At 45.0% G+C, this 21,825-nt stretch overlaps 1 protein-coding gene across 4 annotated transcripts in view; it reads left to right on the top strand.

Moving 5' to 3' along the window:
* Window positions 1–21,825, top strand: part of EYA2 (EYA transcriptional coactivator and phosphatase 2) — a 201,509-nt gene that overhangs the window by 65,760 nt on the left and 113,924 nt on the right. For all 4 annotated transcript variants that reach the window (XM_066236590.1, XM_066236591.1, XM_066236589.1 and 1 more), the window contains exon 2: window positions 9,345–9,460. In XM_066236590.1, the coding sequence (XP_066092687.1) occupies window positions 9,355–9,460 (106 nt within the window). In that variant the 5' untranslated portion in view covers window positions 9,345–9,354. The remainder of the gene's footprint in view (window positions 1–9,344; window positions 9,461–21,825) is intronic.

Below are 21,825 nucleotides of genomic sequence, written 5' to 3'. Positions count from 1 at the left end.
CCTGTGCTTTGCTCAGACCTAAATCTCCGTTTCGTCGGCCTGTTGGGAAACAGAGGGTGGATAATTATCTCTCCCAGGGTGGCTGTGAGAATTAAAGGAGATAATGTAAAAGTGCTCAGAAAAATTGCCTGGCGTGTAATAGGTGCCTGGGAAATGAGAGAACTATGATTAGAATTTTTGGAAGGGTTTTTCTCACTCTGTTCATATTGCTGTACTTCTGGTTAATGGTTTGCTTCTGCAAGACAGCTGTGCCTCCTGAGCTATAGCAACAAAGAACACAGGTCGGGTTCTTAAATTAAGGTCCTGCTTACTTTGTGCACACAGCATTTCTACTGCTTCTGCTTTGTTAGCGATATTTCTTTATTTGTCTCCGAAGGATGATGTGTTTGAATTGCTGTAGGTGTGTTTGACATTTAGATCTTGCATTTCCTGCCGAAGATCTAGGCTCGAGTCAATGGGCTTTATTTCCTTTTGGAGACAATACAATGAGAATTGATTTAGGGAAGGATGGACTTTTTAATTATTATTATATCGTGGTGGATTGATTTTTTTTTTTATCATTACTGAGTGTTTCTCTCAGTCTCTGTCGTGGTTTTTATTTTCAAGTCAATTTGAAGTGATTTCTACTTTCTCTTAATTCTTAATTTGTATTTGCATCATATGGATTTTTGCATGTGTTTGCTTTGAATCTTTGTGTATATTTAAAATTACATTTAAAAGTCTCATTCTAATTACGATCGTAGAATCGTAATTGATTCTGTTTACATTTCATGTGATTCTTGTACTGTAAATGTGTATTAAATGTTGACATCTAATACAATTATTGGTAACATTGAGTTTAAATTTATCACTTTATTTTTTTAATTTGTTTTATCTCATCTGTGTTTTTTTTCCTTTCTACCTTCCTTTGGATTAATCAGGTATTTTTATTATTCCATTTTCTCCACTATCAGCTTGTTAGTAGCCTTTTTTTTTTTTTTTTTTTTTTTTGTATTTTTCTGAAGCTGGAAACGGGGAGAGACAGTCAGACAGACTCCTGCATGCGCCCGACCCGGATCCACTCGGCACGCCCACCAGGGGGCGACGCTCTGCCCACCAGGGGGTGATGCTCTGCCCCTCTGGGGCATCGCTCTGTTGCGACCAGAGCCACTCTAGCGCCTGGGGCAGAGGCCATGGAGCCATCCCCAGCGCCCAGGCCATCTTTGCTCCAATGGAGCCTCGCTGCGGGAGGGGAAGAGAGAGACAGAGAGGAAGGAGAGGGGGAGGGGTGGAGAAGCAAATGGGCGCTTCTCCTGTGTGCCCTGGCCGGGAATCGAACCCGGGACTTCTGCACGCCAGGCCGATGCTCTACCACTGAGCCAACCGGCCAGGGCCAGTAGCCATTTTTTAATTATAATCTTTTAAGTAGTTACCCTTGACATTATAGCATGCATCCTTGGTAGATCCTCAACTTACTATAATTTTATCACATCCAGGAAATGCAAGGTCCTTAGGACAAGTTAACTTTGTTTATCCTCCTCCCACTCACATTTTCCACCTTTTATGTTGTTCTCCATTCCTTGATGAATTTTCCTGCTTCCAGAACATTCTTTTGTAGTGTGAGTCTACTGGCGGCAAGTAATCTCAATATTGATTTGTTTCATTTTTTGAAGGATTTCCTTGCTAGCCTAAAATTTTACATTGTCAGATGAGATTTCTTTTTTTTTTTTTTCCTGATATCCATCGTTTCTGTTGAGAAGTCTTATTACTCCTGCTTTAAAGTGACTTTTTTATTCCTTTAACTTGATATCTCTCATCAGTCTTGGAAATGTTTCTGTCACTTTCTCCGTAAATATTGTTTCTGACTTGTTCTCTCTCCCCTCCTCTTCTATGGCTTCTAATATGTATGTGTTAGACCTTCTCTCCATATCTCCGGGTTGCTTTTATGCTTTAAAAAACACACAAAACTATTTTCTAACCTTTTTTCTGAGATTTGTCTACTGACTTATCTTCTGGTTCATTAAGTTTTTCTTCTGCTTGTTCAAGCTGTGGTTCAACTACTCTTCTGAGTTCTACATTTTAATTATTGTATTTTCAGTTTTAGAATTCCCATTAGATTTCCTTTTAACATAGTTCTCTAGTAGCATTCTGCACCTTAAATCCATTTTCTTTGTGTGTGTGTGTGTGTGTGTGTGTGTGTGACAGAGACAGAGAGAGGGACAGATAGGGACAGACAGATAGGAAAGGAGAGAGATGAGAAGCATCAATTCTTTGTTGCAGCACCTTAGTTGTTCATTGATTGCTTTCTCATATGTTCTCTTACCAGGGGGCTACAGCAGACCGAATGACCCCTTGCTCAAGCCAGCGACCTTGGGTCCAAGCTGGTGAGCCTTGCTCAAACCAGATAAGCTTGCGCTCAAGCCGGTGACCTCAGGGTTTCGAACCTGGGTCCTCCGCATTCCAGTCTGACACTCTATCCACTGCGCCACTGCCTGGTCAGGCTTAAATCCATTTTCTTGATCATACAATTGAAGTTGTTGAGGAGTCTGTGTCTGATACTCCCAATATCTGAATCTTAAGGCCCTGGCCGGTTGGCTCAGTGGTAGAGCGTCGGCCTGGCATGCAGGAGTCCCAGGTTCGATTCCTGGCCAGGGCACACAGGAGAAGCGCCCATCTGCTTCTCCACCCCTCCCCCTCTCCTTCCTCTCTGTCTCTTTCTTCCCCTCCTGCAGCTGAGACTCCATTGGAGCAAAGTTGGCCCAGGAGCTGAGGATGGCTCCATGGTCTCTGCCTCAGGCGCTAGAATGGCCCTGGTTGCAACAAAGCAACGCCTTGGATGGGCAGAGCATCACCCCCTGGTGGGCGTGCCGGGTGGATCCCGGTCGAGCGCATGCGGGAGTCTGTCTAACTGCCTTCCCGTTTCCAACTTCAGAAATATACAAAAAATAAAAACAAAATAAAAAAATAATAATAATATTTGAATCTTAGATGGGTTGGGATTTTTGTCTCGGTTTTTGATCATTCATTCTTGCCTTCTTGCATGCCTGGTAATTCTTTATTAAATGCTATAAACACTGTGTATAAAAAGTTATGTGTATAACCTTCCTCAAGAGCAACGTTAGCTCTGGTGGGTGATGATAGTAGGAGGCAAAGCACTTTGATCCAATAAGGGGTTAAAATGACTCAAGGCAGGATTGCTTTGGTTTGCCCTGACTCCAGAGGAGTAACCCTTCAGGGGTGTCAATTAAAAGTCTGGTATGCGTTCACTGAAAAATAAAATTTTCTTACAAATTGAAAAATAAAAGCCTGGTGTGTTTACCAAGGCCTCTCATCCTTGATGGGCCATGAACTCCATAATTTGCCTCTGTAGTTCTGGGAGATTGCCAAAGGCTTTGCTTCGTTTCTTGCCTTCTTAGCTACCCCTTTCTGCTTGGCTTCTCTGCCTCTCACTCCACCCGGCTTAGGTATCAGCAAATGCCTCCAAGGTAGTGACTGTCAACAATGTTAGGCTCACTCCTCCATTGTTCTCCTGTCCCTAGGATCTCTGCTAGCCGCCTTAGTTTAGTAGCTCAGAACGCCAGTTTTTGTCTCCCCGGCCCAATGAGACTAGAAGCCTCTGCTTTTTTCCTCCTGGCTTATATATTGGCACATGTCTTACAAGGAAAAGTGATAGAGGTCAGACTTAGTTCATTTCTCATCTCTCTGGGATCTTGGCCCCTCAAGTCCCGCCTTGGTTGTCCTCCAATGCCTTAAAACCATGTTTTGTAGCTTTTGTTTTTGATTGTGTACTAAGATTGAATCAAAAAAAATTACAAACTATCCCGGTGTATCTCAGGGATAAATTCAGTTAAAGAGTTTAATACCTATTAGGGGGAAATGGCTTATTTTCATTTTCTCCTATATTGGATAAAATGCAAGTTTAAATCATACTAAAGTGGAAAACTGCAGCTGAATTAAAGACTTAAATATGAACGGTAAAATTCCAAGTCAATATAGCTTAAAACATAGACAAAGTTTCATATATCTCAGGGTTAGGGAAAGAATTTTTACATTTAAATTAAAAAGAAGTAATTGGGCAAATATATAAGATTTTTTTTTTATTCTCTAAGACACCATAAATAAAGAAAACAGAAAATGAAAGATTAAGAAAGGAAACTTACAGGATCTAAAACCAGCAGTGAACCAGTACCTAGATTCTACAAGGCACAGCAGCAAACCAACATAAAAAAACAAAAAAAATGGCCCTGGCCGGTTGGCTCAGCGGTAGAGCGTCGGCCTGGTGTGCAGGGGACCAGGGTTCAATTCCCGGCCAGGGCACACAGGAGAAGCGTCCATTTGCTTCTCCACCCCCCTCCTTCCTCTCTGTCTCTCTCTTCCCCTCCCACAGCCAAGGCTCCATTGGAGCAAAGATGGCCCGGGCGCTGGGGATGGCTCCTTGGCCTCTGCCCCAGGCGCTAGAGTGGCTCTGGTCGCTGCAGAGTGACGCCCCGGAGAGGCAGAGCATCGCCTCCTGGTGGGCAGAGCATCGCCCCTGGTGGGCGTGCCGGGTGGATCCCGGTCGGGCGCATGCGGGAGTCTGTCTGTCTCTCCCCATTTCCAGCTTCAGAAAAATACCAAAAAAAAAAAAAAGAGAGAGAGAGAGAGAGAAAGAAACTGCAGTAGAAAAATAGGCAAGGATAAAAGATATAAATAGACAATCCTCTGAAACTCATATGCCCCATAATTATGAGAATACATGCTCAAACTCACTAGTAATCATAGAAATGCAAATTAAAACAACTATGAGATATCATTTGCTACCCATTAGCTTGGCAAAAATTAAAAAGATGGACAATGCCAAGTGTTAGCAAGAATTTATGAAACTAAAATGCTTCTGGTGGGAACCTAGATTAGCACAGAAATTATGAAGAACAGTCTGTTAGGACTTGGTGGAGTTCAGTTCACATACAGCCAATGACACGGAAATTCTCCTTGAATATATATGTATATGAGCCCTGAGATACGCTGGGATATATATATTCATTTCAAGAATATATGCATGTATTTATAGACACATAAAACATATACATAAATGTTTTATTATTTTATTCGTGTTTTAATATGTTTAAATGTTTATTATATTTAAATGAAGATGTCCGTTGCAGCATTGTTTATGGAGGCTGAGAGATGAAGGCTTCCTAGATGTTCATCACTAAGGGAAGGCATACATACAATACAAGGAGTGCACAGCATGGAATTCTAGCCACAGGCTGGATAATCATCCAGCAATATGTATACATTTTAAAATCATAGTGCATACTAAAGAGAGGGAGAGTCTAATAAACAGAACGAGATTTCATATACAACACTATTCATGCAAATTAAATTACTTCACACACAAAACAACAGGACATCATTTAAAGAAACATGTTTAATGCATTAGAGTCATTGTCTAAGGCGAGGGTGGATAAATGAGGACAAATAAGAATGTTTAAAAGTCTGGTTGAAAGAAGCTAATTACTCAGTTCTAGATTTCCTCCCGCCCGCCTTCCCAGTCCTTCTCCTCCTCCATCCCTTCCCTCCTCCCATCCTCCAACAGCTGTCAATTAGATGACAGAACCGGCAAGATTTTGTGTCCATGCTGCAGGGGGAAGTGGAGACGATTTCCATGTTGCGTGGCCTGCAAGGGTATTAGGCAAGGGGTGAACGCACCAAGGGCTTTAGCAGCTATGCTCTGTCCCAGGGTCAAAACTCACAAACACATTCCTGCTCTGCTGTAATGTCAACAGATGCTGTTTGGTGTGCTAAGAACTCTTGAGGATGACAGCAACACTCAGTAAAATAAACACGCTATGTGACTAAGGCCAGAAGTGCCACATTGCTGTTTCTTTCCTTGTCAGGTTTTCCTGATGATACAATATGATGGTTTCTCAATCGAAAAGGCCTATAGAGACCAGGAGGAAATATATTGGAAAATGAGGGTCAAGTGTCAGACACTAGGGAGGGGTGGGGACTGTGGCAAACTGGAGTCCACATGCCTTGACTAAATTGGTCTGCCACTACTTAGCTCCAGTTCCTTGTTGTCATCCAGAAATGTGGCACTGTTCTTCCTTTTCAAAAGAAACTGAAAATCTAGGTTTTTGTGTGACATTGCTTTATCAAAAATATTGGCGACGACTTTAAATATTTTTAAACGCTGAGGATGCATTTTGTTTTTAACCAGATTCAGACCTTTAGCTAACAATATGCTGCTTCTAATATCCATACTCATAGCGTCTGGATATTTAGAGACCAGGGTTTTTGTAGGGGGGGTTTACAGCACTGTTTATTTTTTAACTTGAATTTTTGCATACACCTAAAAGGATGAGGAAATGAGTTTGGATAAAAAGCAAATTTCTGGCACTTACTGTCAGATAATAGGTTCAACATCTGCTATTTGCTGAGATCCATGTAATATGTTTGATGTGTGAAAAGAACAAGACTCCTAGCTGGGCCTTTCTCCTGGGGTGTCTGTGGCATTTGGGGAACAAGAAAACAGGCACACAGTATGCGGGCGTACCTGGGAATAGTTAAGAACCACATGCAAATCAGCTACTGTAAAGATATAAGCAGGCCCTGGCCGATTGGCTCAGTGGTAGAGCGTCGGCCTGGCGTGCAGAAGTCCCGGGTTCGATTCCCAGCCAGGGCACACAGGAGAAGCGCCCATCTGCTTCTCCACCCCTCCCCCTCTCCTTCCTCTCTGTCTCTCTCTTCCCCTCCTGCAGCCGAGGCTCCATTGGAGCAAAGATGGGGTGCTGGGGATGGCTCCTTGGCCTCTGCCCCAGGCGCTAGAGTGGCTCTGGTCGCAACAGAGCGACGCCCTGGAGGGGCAGAGCATCGCCCCCTGGTGGGCAGAGCGTCACCCCTGGTGGGCATGCTGGGTGGATCCCGGTCGGGCGCATGCGGGAGTCTGTCTGACTGTCTCTCCCCGTTTCCAGCTTCAGAAAAATACAAAAAAAAAAAAAAGATGTAAGCAGTAGAAACTGATTTGCATGGAATTCTTTTATCAGATTAAAAGTATATATAAAGTAGTTTCTATGTGTAAGTCCTGGAATAACTGACCTTTTTCTTTTTAAAAAAATGAAGTGTTTCAGGCACACAAAGATATATAGTAACCACATAACAGTGGTATACCCATCACCCTGTTTACAAACAGAAACCGGCCAGATATTAAGTATTTCAACGTTGCGGGTCTGGGTCTCCGGCACACTTACTCAGTAGTTGCAGCATGAACGAATCATGGACAATTCAGGAAACCAATCGGCAGAGCTGTGCTCCCAAAAGATTTTATGTATGGACCCTGACATTTGAATTTTACATAATTTTCACGTGTCGCAAAATGTTATTCTTCTTTCGATTTTTTTTTCTTCAACCATTTAAAAATGTGAAAGGCATTCTTAGCTCATGGGTCACACAGAAAGAAATGGCAGGCTGGGTATGGATGAGCCGCCACAGTCAGTGTCAACCCCTGAACTGAAATGTTACACGCACAGTTGAAACCCCCAGGGTACCACTTCCCAAACTGCCTCTCCCTACTATTCCCAGAGTTAACCCTTGTCCCGAAATTGGTGTTTACCATTCCTCCATATACTATTATATTATATAGTATATAATAATATACTATTATATTTAGGGATACATGTGTCTGTATCCCTAAACCAGGGGTCCCCAAACTACGGCCCGCGGGCCACATGCGGCCCCCTGAGGCCATTTATCCAGCCTTCGCCGCACTTCCGGAAGGGGCACCTCTTTCATTGGTGGTCAGTGAGAGGAGCATAGTTCCCATTGAAATACTGGTCAGTTGGTTGATTTAAATTTACTTGTTCTTTATTTTAAATATTGTATTTGTTCCCATTTTGTTTTTTTTACTTTAAAATAAGATCTGTGCAGTGTGCATAGGGATTTGTTCATAGTTTTTTTTTATAGTCTGGCCCTTCAATGGTCTGAGGGACAGTGAACTGGCCCCCTGTGTAAAAAGTTTGGGGACCCCTGCCCTAAACGGCATATAGTATTGGTTTCTGTCTTCTGCGCTGGGTAGAAGTGATATCATACCTTGGGGACGCTTCTGTCTCTTTACTCAGGACCTTGCTTGGCAATCTGTCTGTTGTGCTGTGTGGCGCTTCCTTCGGTCCTTTGCACTGCGTATTGTATTCTATTATGTGAGCATACTGACTCCTTATTCGTTCCCGCCGTAGTGAATGGGCAATTAGGGCGCTAGCTACTAAGCCCTTTCTTTACATGCATCATCTCTTTCCATCTCACCGTGACCTTCTCAGGGAGGGACTTGGATAATCCCTGTTGTCTGGATGAGAACACGCTTGACCTAGAGCAGTTGGGTAACTTGCTCAAGGTGGTGAGTAGTGACGCTGGAATTTGAATCCACAACCCTTTCATGATGAAATCTGGGTTTGTAACCACATATCCATCAATCAGTACATTGTGTTTATTAACACAATGACAGCGGATCCTGACCTTGAATACTGATGAGCAGTCAATAAATGTAGCCTTTCTCTGAGGACAACTTGAATCAGTGTCAAACGTGGCTGATTGTAGTTCAGTCCTTTGTAAACTGCCATGTACAATGTTCTGCACATTAACCAGAAACCTCATTTCCTAACCACAGTGGGTCAGAATTTGGGAGGAACAAGTACTGACATAGTGCCAGAGTTGGAAAAGTTTTCAATAAAAAATGAGAACGACCCACAAGGCTTGTCCCTATCCTTCCCTCCCCCGCCCCCATAACATTTTGTCAAAATTGGGAGTAATTCAGGCGCTAGTGTAGTCTTTCTCGGGAGGGACCACAGAGATGGGCTGTGAGTTTTGCTGCCTAGAGGGACTTAAATATCAATGATGTCTTTTGAGCCTTTCTCCGTCGGAACAAGTCACACTCTGTAACGCCGTGTTCATTTTTAGTCCTTCCTCTTAACTACAGTCAACTCCGACTTCTCCCTGTGACTCTCTGGCTTTGGGGAACCTAAATTCAAGCACTCTCTCCTTACCTGTTTCTCCCTTCCTCTTCCAGGAAGTCCCCCAGGATCACTCCAGCTCATTCAGATGGCATTGAAAAGAGACCAAAATATAATTTTTCTAATGGCAAAAGACAGTCGGAAGGAGGGGAAAGTTTTAATCAAGTGGGTGTATTCTCCGGAGGGGAGCGAGCACTTCATTCCAATTCCTCATCTCCCTTTGATAGGAAGTTCAGTGAATTTTTTATTATGTAGAATTTATAAGACGGCTGGGTTTAGGTAATCAGCTTTTGCATTTATACTCTCAGGGAAAGGAACAGAAATCATTAGCAAGCATGCATAATTATGGAATAAATTATATTTCCCTTTGTTTTCTTTCAGGTACAAGGAAATGCTAGAACTAGTGATCTCACCCAGCCTTACTGTAAACAGCACCTGTCTGGGTAAACTGAAGCTCACTGCTGACGCCGATGTCCGGACTCTGAGTGACATAGAAGGTAGGCCTCCCGGCGCGAGCTCTGGGGGACCGGAGGCGGTTCCCGCTCGCCCCACGGAATATAGTAAGGGGCTCACGGCTTTAGACACCCCTGTTTTCTAAAGTACTGCTCTGATGACAGTTTCTCCTGCGGTCGGTCGTTTAGATTAGATTGTTGCTTCTGGACCAAAACCTTAGCATACGTTGCTGGCAATGTTGTCTAGTCATTCGAGGTGACAGGGTGCTCATTTGTGGTCTGAACAATCCTATCTTGGTCTCCAGTTCCAAGAAACGCTGACACTCCCACAGGTGGTAGTTTCGGCTGTGCTTGGGTCTGGCCCTGGGTCTCCGCTCCGTCCCTCAGCGTTCTCCCGCCCGTCCTGGCGTCCAAGCAGGTGTCGTGGGCAGAAAAGGTTTGATGTCAGGACAAGGATCCATCTGCCTTTTGCTTTCAGGTCGGGTTGGAGTTAAGGAAGCAGAGGAGAATTAAGCTGTTTTTTAAATTATTTGGCAAATGATGCGGCTGGACTAGTTTTTACTAGAACAATTCCAGCTATTGTTTGCTTGTTTGGGTCTGTCAGCCTTCCTGGTAGAGCTGGAGTTAACAAAAGGTATTAAGCTCTCCTGCTTAACCATTGGGCTTAACCCTTTACTGGACCCGCTTTGGGATTTGCTGCTGGTTATTCTGGGATACCTCCCCCCTCCCCCCCCCCCAGCCGCTGTCTCTCCTTCACGATCTGTATCTGATGCCAGCTCATGGCACACAAATGCTGCGTAACTGTTGTGAAAACCCAAAGCGATGTGTGTCTGGTCGCATATAACATCACAAAGAGTTTGCTTTTAAGCAACTCCCGGCTTCTGAGAATAATTATTAATGTCACAAGACAGTGACATTTCCTTTACATGCCGGTAAATGAAGCTGAAACAGCCGGGCACTGAGTGCTACCGAGAGGGGCTGGGCTCCCATGCCCAAACCGCATGGCGGAGAACACACCCTCATTCTTCCTGGCACTTAGGAGCGTGCGAGCAAACTACCCTGGGCTCTTGGAAAATTTGAGAAGAGGTATTGAGCCCTGTTCCAAACCAGTCACCCTTTTCTTTCTATAGAGGCACAAGTCACCTAAGACCGGCTTGATGTCAGAGCCAGCAGAGTTGGGACAAGGCACAGACTGCCGAGGGAGGAAGATCCAAGTCTGAGTCCCAGCTCCGCTGCCAACCAGCCCAGTGATCTTGGGGCCAGTTGTTGAACCTTTCTGTGCCTCCATTTTCTCACCTGTCAAATGGGGGCATAACTGTGACCCCACTTCACAGGGTGCTTATTGCAAGGATTAAATGAGGGAATGTTCTCTAAAGTGCCTGGCACACTTTAGGGGCATGGCACAATTGTTAAACTTATCATTCCATTGTCTCTGTTCTCTGAATCAAATAACCACAGTGAGTTCAAAGCCACGGTTGCAAACTGGCCAGCTCACAGCCAAGCCTGACTCTCAGGCCTGCCTTTGTTTGGATTACTCCATGTTTTACATAAAAGTTGTAAACCTTGGGACAGTTCAGATGAAAAGCTAGATTTCTAGTTTCTCTTGAAATGCTGGCTGCTTTGGAAACTCCGGGCCCACGTTCCTGCCTGGCTGCCATTAGCGGGAGCCTAGGGGCCGCTGTCCCTTCGACGAGTCCCCTGCCTGCGTCTTTCATTTTTGTGAGCACATACACTGTGCCAGGCACTGTGCAAAGTGATGTGAGTCTAGATGAATTGTCCCCCTCCTCCATCACCACGCGAGCGAACATCCGGGCATGTGCCCACATTAATGTCTCAGCTCACTCAATCCCCACAACTCTAGGAAGCGGATATTGTTATTAGCCTCCTTTTACATATGAGGAAAGGGGGCCCCAGGGAAGTTAGGCAGCTTGATTAAGATGTCACAGTAAAGTGACCTCCAATATTAAACCTTGGTAGTATTAAACCTCCAAAGTCCGTTTTCCTAGCAGTACGCTGTACTGTTTCTCATGTAATTGCCATACTCCTGGTAGGCTATGAGCCCATTTTACAGGTGTGGAAGTTGAGGTGTGGTGGAGTTAAGTAACCAGCTTAAAGTCGCACAACTACGGGTAGGGCCAGGAACCCAAACCCAGGCACGTCGACTCCAGAGTCCCCACTTCTAAAGTTAGTAATCAAGTTGTCAAGCTCTGGAAAGTTTCCAGACCCCAGAAGCCCATCCTCACAACAGCAGCACCCACAAACACCATCTGTTGCCTTATTGTGACTTGGAGCTGCCTCTGCCCTTTCCACTGTCCTGGAGCAAGCTCTCTGCCAAGGCAGAGGCCATGGGGGTGGAAGCAATGGGGCAGAGAGGGGCAGCTCCCAAACTCTAAGCCAGCAGGGCCCAGGGGTCAGGTTACACACACACACACACACACACACACACGCGCGCGCACACACGTCTTTCTCTTGACAGGGGTGTGAGCCCTGGGACTCCATAGGGCATATTCCATCCTAGCTGTGGCCTCAGGTGCCAGACGGGCTGCTCTGCTTGCTCTTCCTCCCTGACCTCCTTGGCTCCCTCCTCCCGGGCCCTTCCTCCTGTCTCGGGGTCCTAGGGAGTGACACAGCTCCAAGGGCCCCAGGGAGGCATGAGCCACAAGACCTACACTCAGGGGGACTCTGCAGGGAACAGGGAGCCCAGGAGCCCCCACCAGTGGCTCCCAGTACACTCACCTCCATCTCATACCAGTTGTGGGTCCCTGGGCTTGTGGCCTGATCTCTTTGGGGTTCACTTGCCTTATCTGTTAAATGGGAATAATGATTTCATGAAATGAATGAAGCATAGAGAGGACTTAGTGTTGAAAAATGACAGAATACGATATAAATTCCTTACCCCTGGCCACCAGGTTCTACTTAGGCTTTCCCAGCCTTCCCATCTTGTCTCGTCTCCCGTACCCTTGGCTCGCGGGGCTCAGCCCCTGGCCTGTGTCCTTTGCTCTAACTCACAAGCGTGATTCTGCCCTCAGAGCCTTTGCACTTGCTGTGTCCTCGGCCTGGACAAGTCTTCCCCCAACTTGCAGGGGCCGTCCGTCCCTCTATCCTTCAGTTCTCATCAGAAAGGTCTTTTTTTTTTTTATCAGAAGTAACTGTTCATCCAGTCATTCAAAAGGTGTTTACTCAGCCACGTGCCCAGTGTTGTTTTAAGGGCAAGGAAGAAAGCCTTGTCCCTAGAGTTTGCTCTAGGATGCTGTCAGGGCAAGAGACTGACCATAACAGTTAATAAACAAAATATGTCACATGTTGAATGTTGATATATACTATGGGGTGGGAGTGGGGTTCCAGTGTTTGTTAGGGTGTCTAGGAAAGGTGTCACTGGGAAGGTAACGCTTGAGTAAGGACCTGAAGGAGATGAGGGAAGGCACTCTGGGGGGGACATGAAAGAAGACCTTATGAGCAGTAGAAGCAGCAAGTGCAAAGGCCCTGGGGCAGCATGTTCCCAGAGTCCTTAGGAGCTATAAGGAGGGTAGTGTGGCTGCAGCTCAGTGAGCAAGGGGACCGTGGGGAAAACAAGGTCACAGAGATAACCAGGGTCAGACCATGTCGGACTTTGTGACCTATTGGGAAGACCTTGGTTTCTACCCTGAGTGAAATGGAAGCATGGGAGGGTTTGGAGCAGGTGAGTTGTAATCTGATTTACATATTGACAGGATCCTTCAGACTACATGTAATAAGGAGTAGGGACAGAATGGCAGCCCAGAGTCCCGAGAGGAAGGCGTTACAGTAACCTAGTGAGAACTGATTGTGGCTTGGATGGAGTGATAGCGATGGAGTCGTGAGACCCGGTCAGATTCTGGGCCAGTTTTGAGGGGCAGCCAACAGAACACCCATCCATACTGTTTCATGTCCTGTTTTATTTTCTTCCTATTCCTACTCTCTATCAGAAGTTACATGTCCACTGTTATTTGTCTGCCTCTCCTAGAGTATGAGTTCTCAGAGGGAAGACCTTGTCTACTACTTTAGTTGCCTCTGTATCCCCACTGCTGAGAACAGGGTGTGACACACAGTAGGTGCTTAAGAAGTATTTGTCAAATGAATGAAGACAGAAGACAAGTGCTGAATGCAAGACTACAGGACTGACTGACTGCTCCCCTCTGTAAGCCCCTGGGGGTTACACACCTCACGGCCTTTGCACACGCTGTACCCCCTGCAGGGTTGCCCATCTTTCCACATTTTTAAAGGCGAATCAATTTCTAGAGGTGGATCTGCAGCCTTGATTTCTAGAAGGTTCCCTCCCCCTTCAGTTCTGCCTTACAGACTCCCCCTTATCCAGCATCGCCTCTGCCTCCCGAGCCCCTCCACAGAGAGAGTTGGTAGAGTCCCTTTTGTTCCTTTGTTTCTCTAATCATGTAGACAACAGACTGTTTGGTATACCTACTGTGTTAGAGGCACTGAGGACCCTGTGGAGATCCAAGCCCGTTCCACTGCCCGCCTTCGGGGACTTTGTATGGTGACCGTCCCTCTGCTCCCAGCAATCACTTCCCACGTGGGGGCTCAGTCAGGCACCTGTGGATCCCAGCCATGTCCTCAGCTCTTTGTGAACCTGGACAAATCTCTACTCTTCTCTGAGCCTCAGTCTCCCCTCTAAATAATGGAGGTTTGTTTGGTAAATTGTCCCCAAAAGCCCGCTGTGGATCAGGCTCTGGAATGGGCGCAGGGAGTATCATAGTGAACAGGACAGACACGCCCCCGCTCCCAGACTGTGGCGGCAGGTGCTGAATTTTTTTCTTAACAATTAAGGGATTTCAGATGGTGGGAATGTCTATGAACAATAAAGCAGGATGGAATGTGAGAGAGAGAGTGGCCTGCCTGAAAACACTGAGCAGAGGTAAGCTGTCTGTCTCTCCCTCTTTAATGTGTGTAGACTCACCTGGGGACCTCGTTACACTGCAGGCTCTGACCCAGCCTGAGCGTCTGCATGTCTAACAAGCTCCCAGGTGATGCCGAGGCTTCCGGCCCACCAGCCACTCTGAGTTGCAAGGTACTAGCTCTGTGGCTCCACAAATCCTCTTGTGCATCAAAATCGCCCTGGAAATTCTGCTAGCACACGGATTGCAAGGCCCCACTCCCAGCCTCTCTGATTCGATACAAGTTTGCACAGGAACCCCGAGAATCGGCATTTCGAACAAGTCCCAGGTATGTTGACGCTGCTGGGCTTTAAAACTGGCCACACGTTGGAATCTCCTGGGAAGTTAAAAAAAAATTGATGTTAATGTCCAGATCTCATCCTCTAATTGGTCAGAAGTGTCACCCAGGCAACAGGATATTTTAAAGCTCTCCAGATGAGCTTATTGTGCACCCAAGGTTGAGAACTGTTGTCCTAAATGCTGAATTCCTCCAAGACCAAAGACAATTTTTTATCCATATATATATATACTTAAAAATCTGTTCCAAATGTGTACATAACTTTGTGCCCAGCTCCTGTTAGGCTGCTAAAAATTATTTATGGGTAAGTGGGTGCAGGGATAGATAAATGGATGGAAGGATGGATGAACGGGGTGGGTGGATGGACAGGTAGGTGAATGGATCCAGAGCAGTCTTGAGAAATCACAGAGAGCTTCAGATTGATATCGGCTTTGAATCCTTAGTCCAGTTTCCTTTACTTCCCCCCCCACCTCCTTTTCCAAGTCTGTGAAGTACAGATAATACCCAAGGTGCTAGCAGAATTTCCAGGGTGATTTTGATGCACAAGAGGATTTGTGGAACCACAGAGCCAGCACCTTGCTGTTCAGAGTGGCTGGTGGGCCAGAAGCCCCAGCATCACCTGGGAGCTAGTTAGATATGCAGACGCTCAGGCTGAATCAGAGCCTCCTCGTCTGGTTCTTAAGGAGAATAAAGAAGATAAGACCCTTGCAGGTTAGCACAGTGCCTGACCTGCAGGGGCCACTTGCAAAATAATAGCTGTCCTTCACTACCATTCAAGGGAAAACTGGATTTGCATGTATCCCATCTTCTGGAAGGTTGGAGGAAAGTTGGAGAACTAAGAAAATAAAGCTGAATAGAGAAATTCTTTTTCTTTTAAAATGCAGATACGTGGCCCTGGTCAATTAGCTCAATCGGTTAGACAGTCATCCCAAAACACCAAGGTTGCAGGTTCCATCCCCAGTCACGGCACAAACGGGAAGCGACCGATGAATGCACAACTAAGTGGAACAGCAAATGAATGCTCCCCACTCCTCTCTCTCTCTCTAAAATCAATTTTTAAAAAATTTTAAATGCAAATGCATTTTGCAAAAACCAAAGCTATAATCTCATTAAGTGTTTCGAGAGATGAAGCCACCACCCTATGAACAAGCTGGGCTGTCATCTTCTCAAACTTCCTGACGTGGTCTAATTGTGTTTCAGTCTCATCGGTTCTAGCCTGGGGCTGGCAGATTTCAATTCATTTCACCCTCGCCCACTTTAGCTGTCCAGAGCTTTGCCCGGGTCCTCACCTGGGCAGCCACTGGTCACGTTCAGCTTTGCCACCTCTCAGCCTTTCTCAGCTGGCTTCCTGGGGGAGCTGGCACCTGGAACGACCCCTATCTGCACGGAACAGAATTGGTTTCGTGTTAAGGAAATTGCCAAGCCCCTCTTTATGAAAAAAGGACACAGAGTATTATGAGTTACCTAATGCTCTCCGTGGGGAAAGGACTTTCACTTACTGGGGTGCCTCACAAACCTCACACCTTCTCGGGCTACTTTCTCCGCCATATATTCATCCTGTCACTTGCTTACTTATTTTTCTTTGAAATGATTCCCTTTCAATAAATCCATTTTAAAAGGATGGCTTAAGACCGGTTCCAGAAATGAAAAGTTATGACTCTGATAGTCTTCTTATGATTCAAATAGGCAGTAAAAGAAATTTGTGATGATTTACATAGGACATATATTTATTATCCCCTTAAATCCCCACACTCTGGGATATGCTGGCCTCATTCCTCTCAGTCCTCAGGAATACCCCCCACGATGGACAGATGACTTGTTCACTGTCACATGGTCACTCAATGTGAATCGAAATCGGGGTGCTCACTTCTGGACTTTTAATACAGTGATCCCTCCTGCTGTCTCTGTCCCTGATCTGGGAGCAATTTACACCACCCACACGAGGGAGGTGAGCTGACACAGTTTATAGACATGTGCCTTTTTATCGCGAAGACCTGCCTCAAAATATCTCCCTGGAAATTGTCTCATCTCACAGTGATCAGCTAGAAGCAGCCCCTGGGGTCCAATTAGACATCATAATAGTGGTTGCTGCTTTCAGAATCATTAGCTTCTTAATCCTCCCAGTGAGAGGTAAAAAAAAAAAAAGAAGTGTGAACATTCAAATTGGGCTCCCAGATTTAAGCGGCTTAAGCAAGAGCCCCAGGAGAATGGAAAGCTAATAATGGCTGCTGCACCGTTTGGCAGATACCTGCCTGTGTAATCCGTGCAGTAACCCTTCGGGAATGAGCTGTTGCCCCATTTTGCAGATGTGGAAAAGGAGGCTCAGAGAAAGAAGGGACGGGCTCAGAGTCAGATAGTTCTGTTGCAGCAGAGTTAGGATTTCAATCTGGGTCTGACCCCTTCTGCACACACACCTTCTGCAGAAGGAATATTAAGTTAACAGATGCCGAGATTTGGGCTGTAGATCTAGCCCACAGTAGGTGCATAATAAACATCTGCTGAATGCATGAATGAATGAACAGAGCAGACGTGTCCTTGGGCAGGTTACTTCACACAATCACCTGCACACACAATTACACATAAGTGTGCACTTAAGCACACAAATCCCAGCTTTTTTAGTTTCCTCATATTAAAATTGGATCTTTACCTTGATTAATTAGATGAATTTTTTGGCCCCAGTTTGTGTTTGAGGGTGTAACTCTCAGCATGGACATTTATTTTTACAAACTCAGAATTGTGGTCCTTCGTTCTAATCTGTAGGTCTTTATTAGCTCGTGATCTAAGCTCTCTCACTACGCCGAATGTGGCTTCGGGCTGGCTGTGTCAGCATCACCCGGGAGCTCCCTCACCTTACAGAACTGGAGTCTGCGCTTTAACACGGTCCCCAGGCCGAGCCGGTGCACATTAAGGTTCCTGGTGCAATAATTAGAATTATAATTAAGTACTGATTTGTGTACTTTTTGCTTGCCAACCATCTCCCTGCCAAACAGGAAGGTTCTTGAGGGTAGGGACCTTGACTACGTTTGCTCACTCCTGGAACCCAGTTCCTAACGTATGCCCAACACGTGGTAGGCAATGAATGAATGAATGAATGAATGAGCTCCTCCCAGGGGCTCTGGCCAGCCATTGAGCTCCTCCCTTCATCCTTAGGAAGCCGAGGAGGAAGAAGAGGTGTAGAGTTTTAAATTCAGAAGTAAATGGACGTGAAACAATTAAGTACATAGAAGAAGACATAGGTACTCAACTCATGGACCTGGGTTTTAAAGAGCATTTTATGAATTTGACTCCAATGGCAAGAGAAGTGAAGGCAAAAATTAACGAATGGGACTACATCAGACTAAGAAGTTTTTGCTCAGCAAGAGAAACTGATAACAAAATAAACAGAAAGCCAACTAAATGGGAAATGATATTTTCAAACAACAGCTCAGATAAGGGCCTAATATCCAAAATATACAAAGAACTCATAAAACTCAACAACAAACAAACAAACAATCCAATAAAAAAATGGGAAGAGGATATGAATAGACACTTCTCCCAGGAAGAAATACAAATGGCCAACAGATATATGAAAAGATGCTCATCTTCTTTAGCTATTAGAGAAATGCAAATGAAAGCGGCAATGAGATACCACCTCACACCTGTTCGATTAGCTGTTATTAGCAAGTCAGGTTTTAGCAAATGTTGGAGAGGCTGTGGAGAAAAAGGAACCCTCATACACTGTTGGTGGGAATGTAAAGTAGTACAACCATTATGGAAGAAAGTATGGTGGTTCCTCAAAAAACTGAAAATAGAACTACCTTATGACCCAGCAATTCCTCTACTGGGTATATATCCCAAAAACTCAGAAACATTGATACGTAAAGACACATGCAGCCCCATGTTTATTGCAGCATTGTTCACAGTGGCCAGGACATGGAAACAACCAAAAAACCCATCAATAGATGACTGGATAAAGAAGATGTGGCACATATACACTATGGAATACTACACAGCCATAAGAAATGATGACATCGGAACATTTACAGCAAAATGGTGGGATCTTGATAACATGATACGAAGCGAAATAAGTAAATCAGAAAAAAACAAGAACTGTATTATTCCATACGTAGGTGGGACATAATAGTGAAACTAAGAGACATTGATAAGAGTGTGGTGGTTATGGGGGGGGAGGGGGGAATGGGAGAGGGATAGGGGGTGGGGAGGGGCACAAAGAAAACAAGATAGAAGGTGACAGAGGACAATCTGACTTTGGGTGGTGGGTATGCAACATAATTGAACGACAAGATAACCTGGACTTGTTATCTTTGAATATATGTATCCTGATTTATTGATGTCACCCCATTAAAAAAATAAAATTATTAATAAAGAGCATTTTATGAATTTGACTCCAAAGGCAAGAGAAGTGAAGGCAAAAATTAATGAATGGGACTACATCAGACTAAGAAGTTTTTGCTCAGCAAGAGAAACTGATAACAAAATAAACAGACAGCCAACTAAATGGAAATGATATTTTCAAACAGCTCAGATAAAGGCCTAATATCCAAAATATACAAAGAACTCATAAAACTCAACAACAAACAAACAAACAATCCAATAAAAAAAAATAGGAAGAGGACATGAACAGACACTTCTCCCAGGAAGAAATACAAATGGCCAACAGATATATGAAAAGATGCTCATCTTCTTTAGTTATTAGAGAAATGCAAATCAAAACTGCAATGAGATACCACCTCACACCTGTTAGATTAGCTATTATTAACAAGACAGGTAATAGCAAATGTTGGAGAGGCTGTGGAGAAAAAGGAACCCTCATACACTGTTGGTGGGAATGTAAAGTAGTACAACCATTATGGAAGAAAGTATGGTGGTTCCTCAAAAAACTGAAAATAGAACTACCTTATGACCCAGCAATCCCTCTACTGGGTATATACCCCAAAAACTCAGAAACATTGATACACAAAGACACATGCAGCCCCATGTTCATTGCAGCATTGTTCACAGTGGCTAGGACATGGAAACAACCAAAAAGCCCATCAATAGATGACTGGATAAAGAAGATGTGGCACATATACACTATGGAATAATACTCAGCCATAAGAAATGATGACATCGGATCATTTACAGCAAAATGGTGGGATCTTGATAACATTATAAGTGAGATAAGTAAATCAGAAAAAAACAGGAATTGCATTATTCCATACATAGGTGGGACATAAAAGTGAGACTAAGAGACATTGATAAAAGTGTGGTGGTTACGGGGGGAGGGGGGAAAGGGAGAGGGGAAGGAGGAGGGGGAGGGGCACAAAGAAAACTAGATAGAAGGTGACAGAGGACAATCTGACTTTGGGTGATGGGTATGCAACATAATTGAACGACAAGATAACCTGCTTTGAATAACATGAAAGACATGTTATCTTTGAATATATGTATCCTGATTTATTGATGTCACCCCATTAAAAAAATAAAATTATTTTTAAAAAAATAAAAAAAAGAAGTAAATGGAGGAGGCTCTGTGCCCCTCCATGCTGGAGAGCTGCCTGCCCCTTATGATGTGCCAGCCCCATCCTTCTGAGACACACGGTGACACGGTGAAGCCACCTGGAGAAAGCCATCAAATACAATGGCACCCAAAAGTGGTGAAGCAGGTGTCTGGGCATCACTGAGAGACAGCCCAGGCTACGCTGAGCACCAGCTTGTCACCTGAGCCTTGAAGAGTGATGCCAACTGCTCCACCTTGCACATCAAGGTTGGCATTGCCCACATGCCCACTTCCTTGTATACAGATGGCGTGCAGCTACAACTGCAGGTGGGCCTACTGGTTCGCATGACCTCCGAGGACGAACAGCCCCGGACCACAGCGAGAATACCAGAGGAAGAGAGAAGCTCTCTGCTCCCGGGAGTCCCTGCCCCACCTCGGCACCCATCTTCATCCTTGACACAGTCCCAGCCCAGATGCCCAAAGAAGGGAAGGCGTTTTGAGAGCCTTCCATTGTCACACACCATCAGGATCCTCAATGAGGTCTGCACCATCCTTAGCTGGCAAAAAAAAAAAGGAAGAAGGGAGAGAGGAAGAAGATCATTCCATATATAATCCATTCATTTTCAATTCCCCCACGTGTCTCAGGATGAAAATTAAAATGTGAGACCAGCTTTTAAAATAACAACCCCTCCCCAAAACAAAACCCAGATAAAAGCGTGCACTTTCCCCAAATTACACCATCTATAAAAAGAAAATCTCTTTGCACTTCCTGAATGCCTATATCTGGCTTGCACAGCCTTCCTGGGCTGCCGGGTAGGAATAGGAGAGGATTACAGGTTTGGGGTTTGCCCAGCAGGAGAGGGGGCCTGCCCTTGTGGGGGAGGCAGATCTCCCCACGGTTCAGCTAACGGTGGGAGCTGGAGTGAGGGGAACGTGCAAATCATGGCAGAGTGGTTGTGGGGCAAAGACTCTTGCTTCAGATTTATAGGAATGTTTCCATAGATTCCGATTTTTAGGAATATTTACATATTTATTAAAGAAAACATATTCAAAATGTTTAATTCAGTAACTTATGTACTAAACGCACTCGATACCAATAACAAGGCAGTGTCTACTTCAGGATGTGACGGTTCATTCTCTAGTCCTCGGGAGAATGAGAAGCGGAGGCCCCGCCCGGAGCAGCAAAGCCAGAGCAGGGAAATTAGCACCGAGCAATCACCCTACTGTGCCCCAGGGGCTTCTCTCAGTATTAGACTGTTCCAGCTTTTCTTTTAATATGATACATAATGAGAAATCTGTTTTTACACTGCCATTCGGTACCCACATACACACACACACACACACACACACACACACGACACAACGACACATTCTCACATCTATAGCAGGAACAAAAGCCTCACACAGTTCCTTCTTGCTGTGAGCAATCCATGCTGACATTGTCCCACTTTTTAATTCCAGTTGTAACTCTCCGCATGGACTTCAGGACTCCCATCCTCACCTCAGTGGTTTGGGACTCAAACGGAATTAACTCACCTGATGATTAAGGGAATGGACAGTCAACCACCCTTGGGTTCAAGGGGTGGTTCCCATGCCCGGAGGTTGTTTAGCTTGAGCGAGGCACTACTTGGCCTCCCCCAGTTTCTTCATCTGCACTTTGGGGAGAATGCCATTGCCAGCCTTGTACCATAGTGAGGATGGAATAAGATCATCCAGACATGCAGTG

The sequence above is a fragment of the Saccopteryx bilineata genome, chromosome 6 (genome assembly GCF_036850765.1).
Source record: "Saccopteryx bilineata isolate mSacBil1 chromosome 6, mSacBil1_pri_phased_curated, whole genome shotgun sequence".
NCBI lineage: Eukaryota > Metazoa > Chordata > Mammalia > Chiroptera > Emballonuridae > Saccopteryx > Saccopteryx bilineata.
Note: the sequence above shows the minus strand (reverse complement) of the source record. Positions and strands in the feature narration are given on the sequence as shown.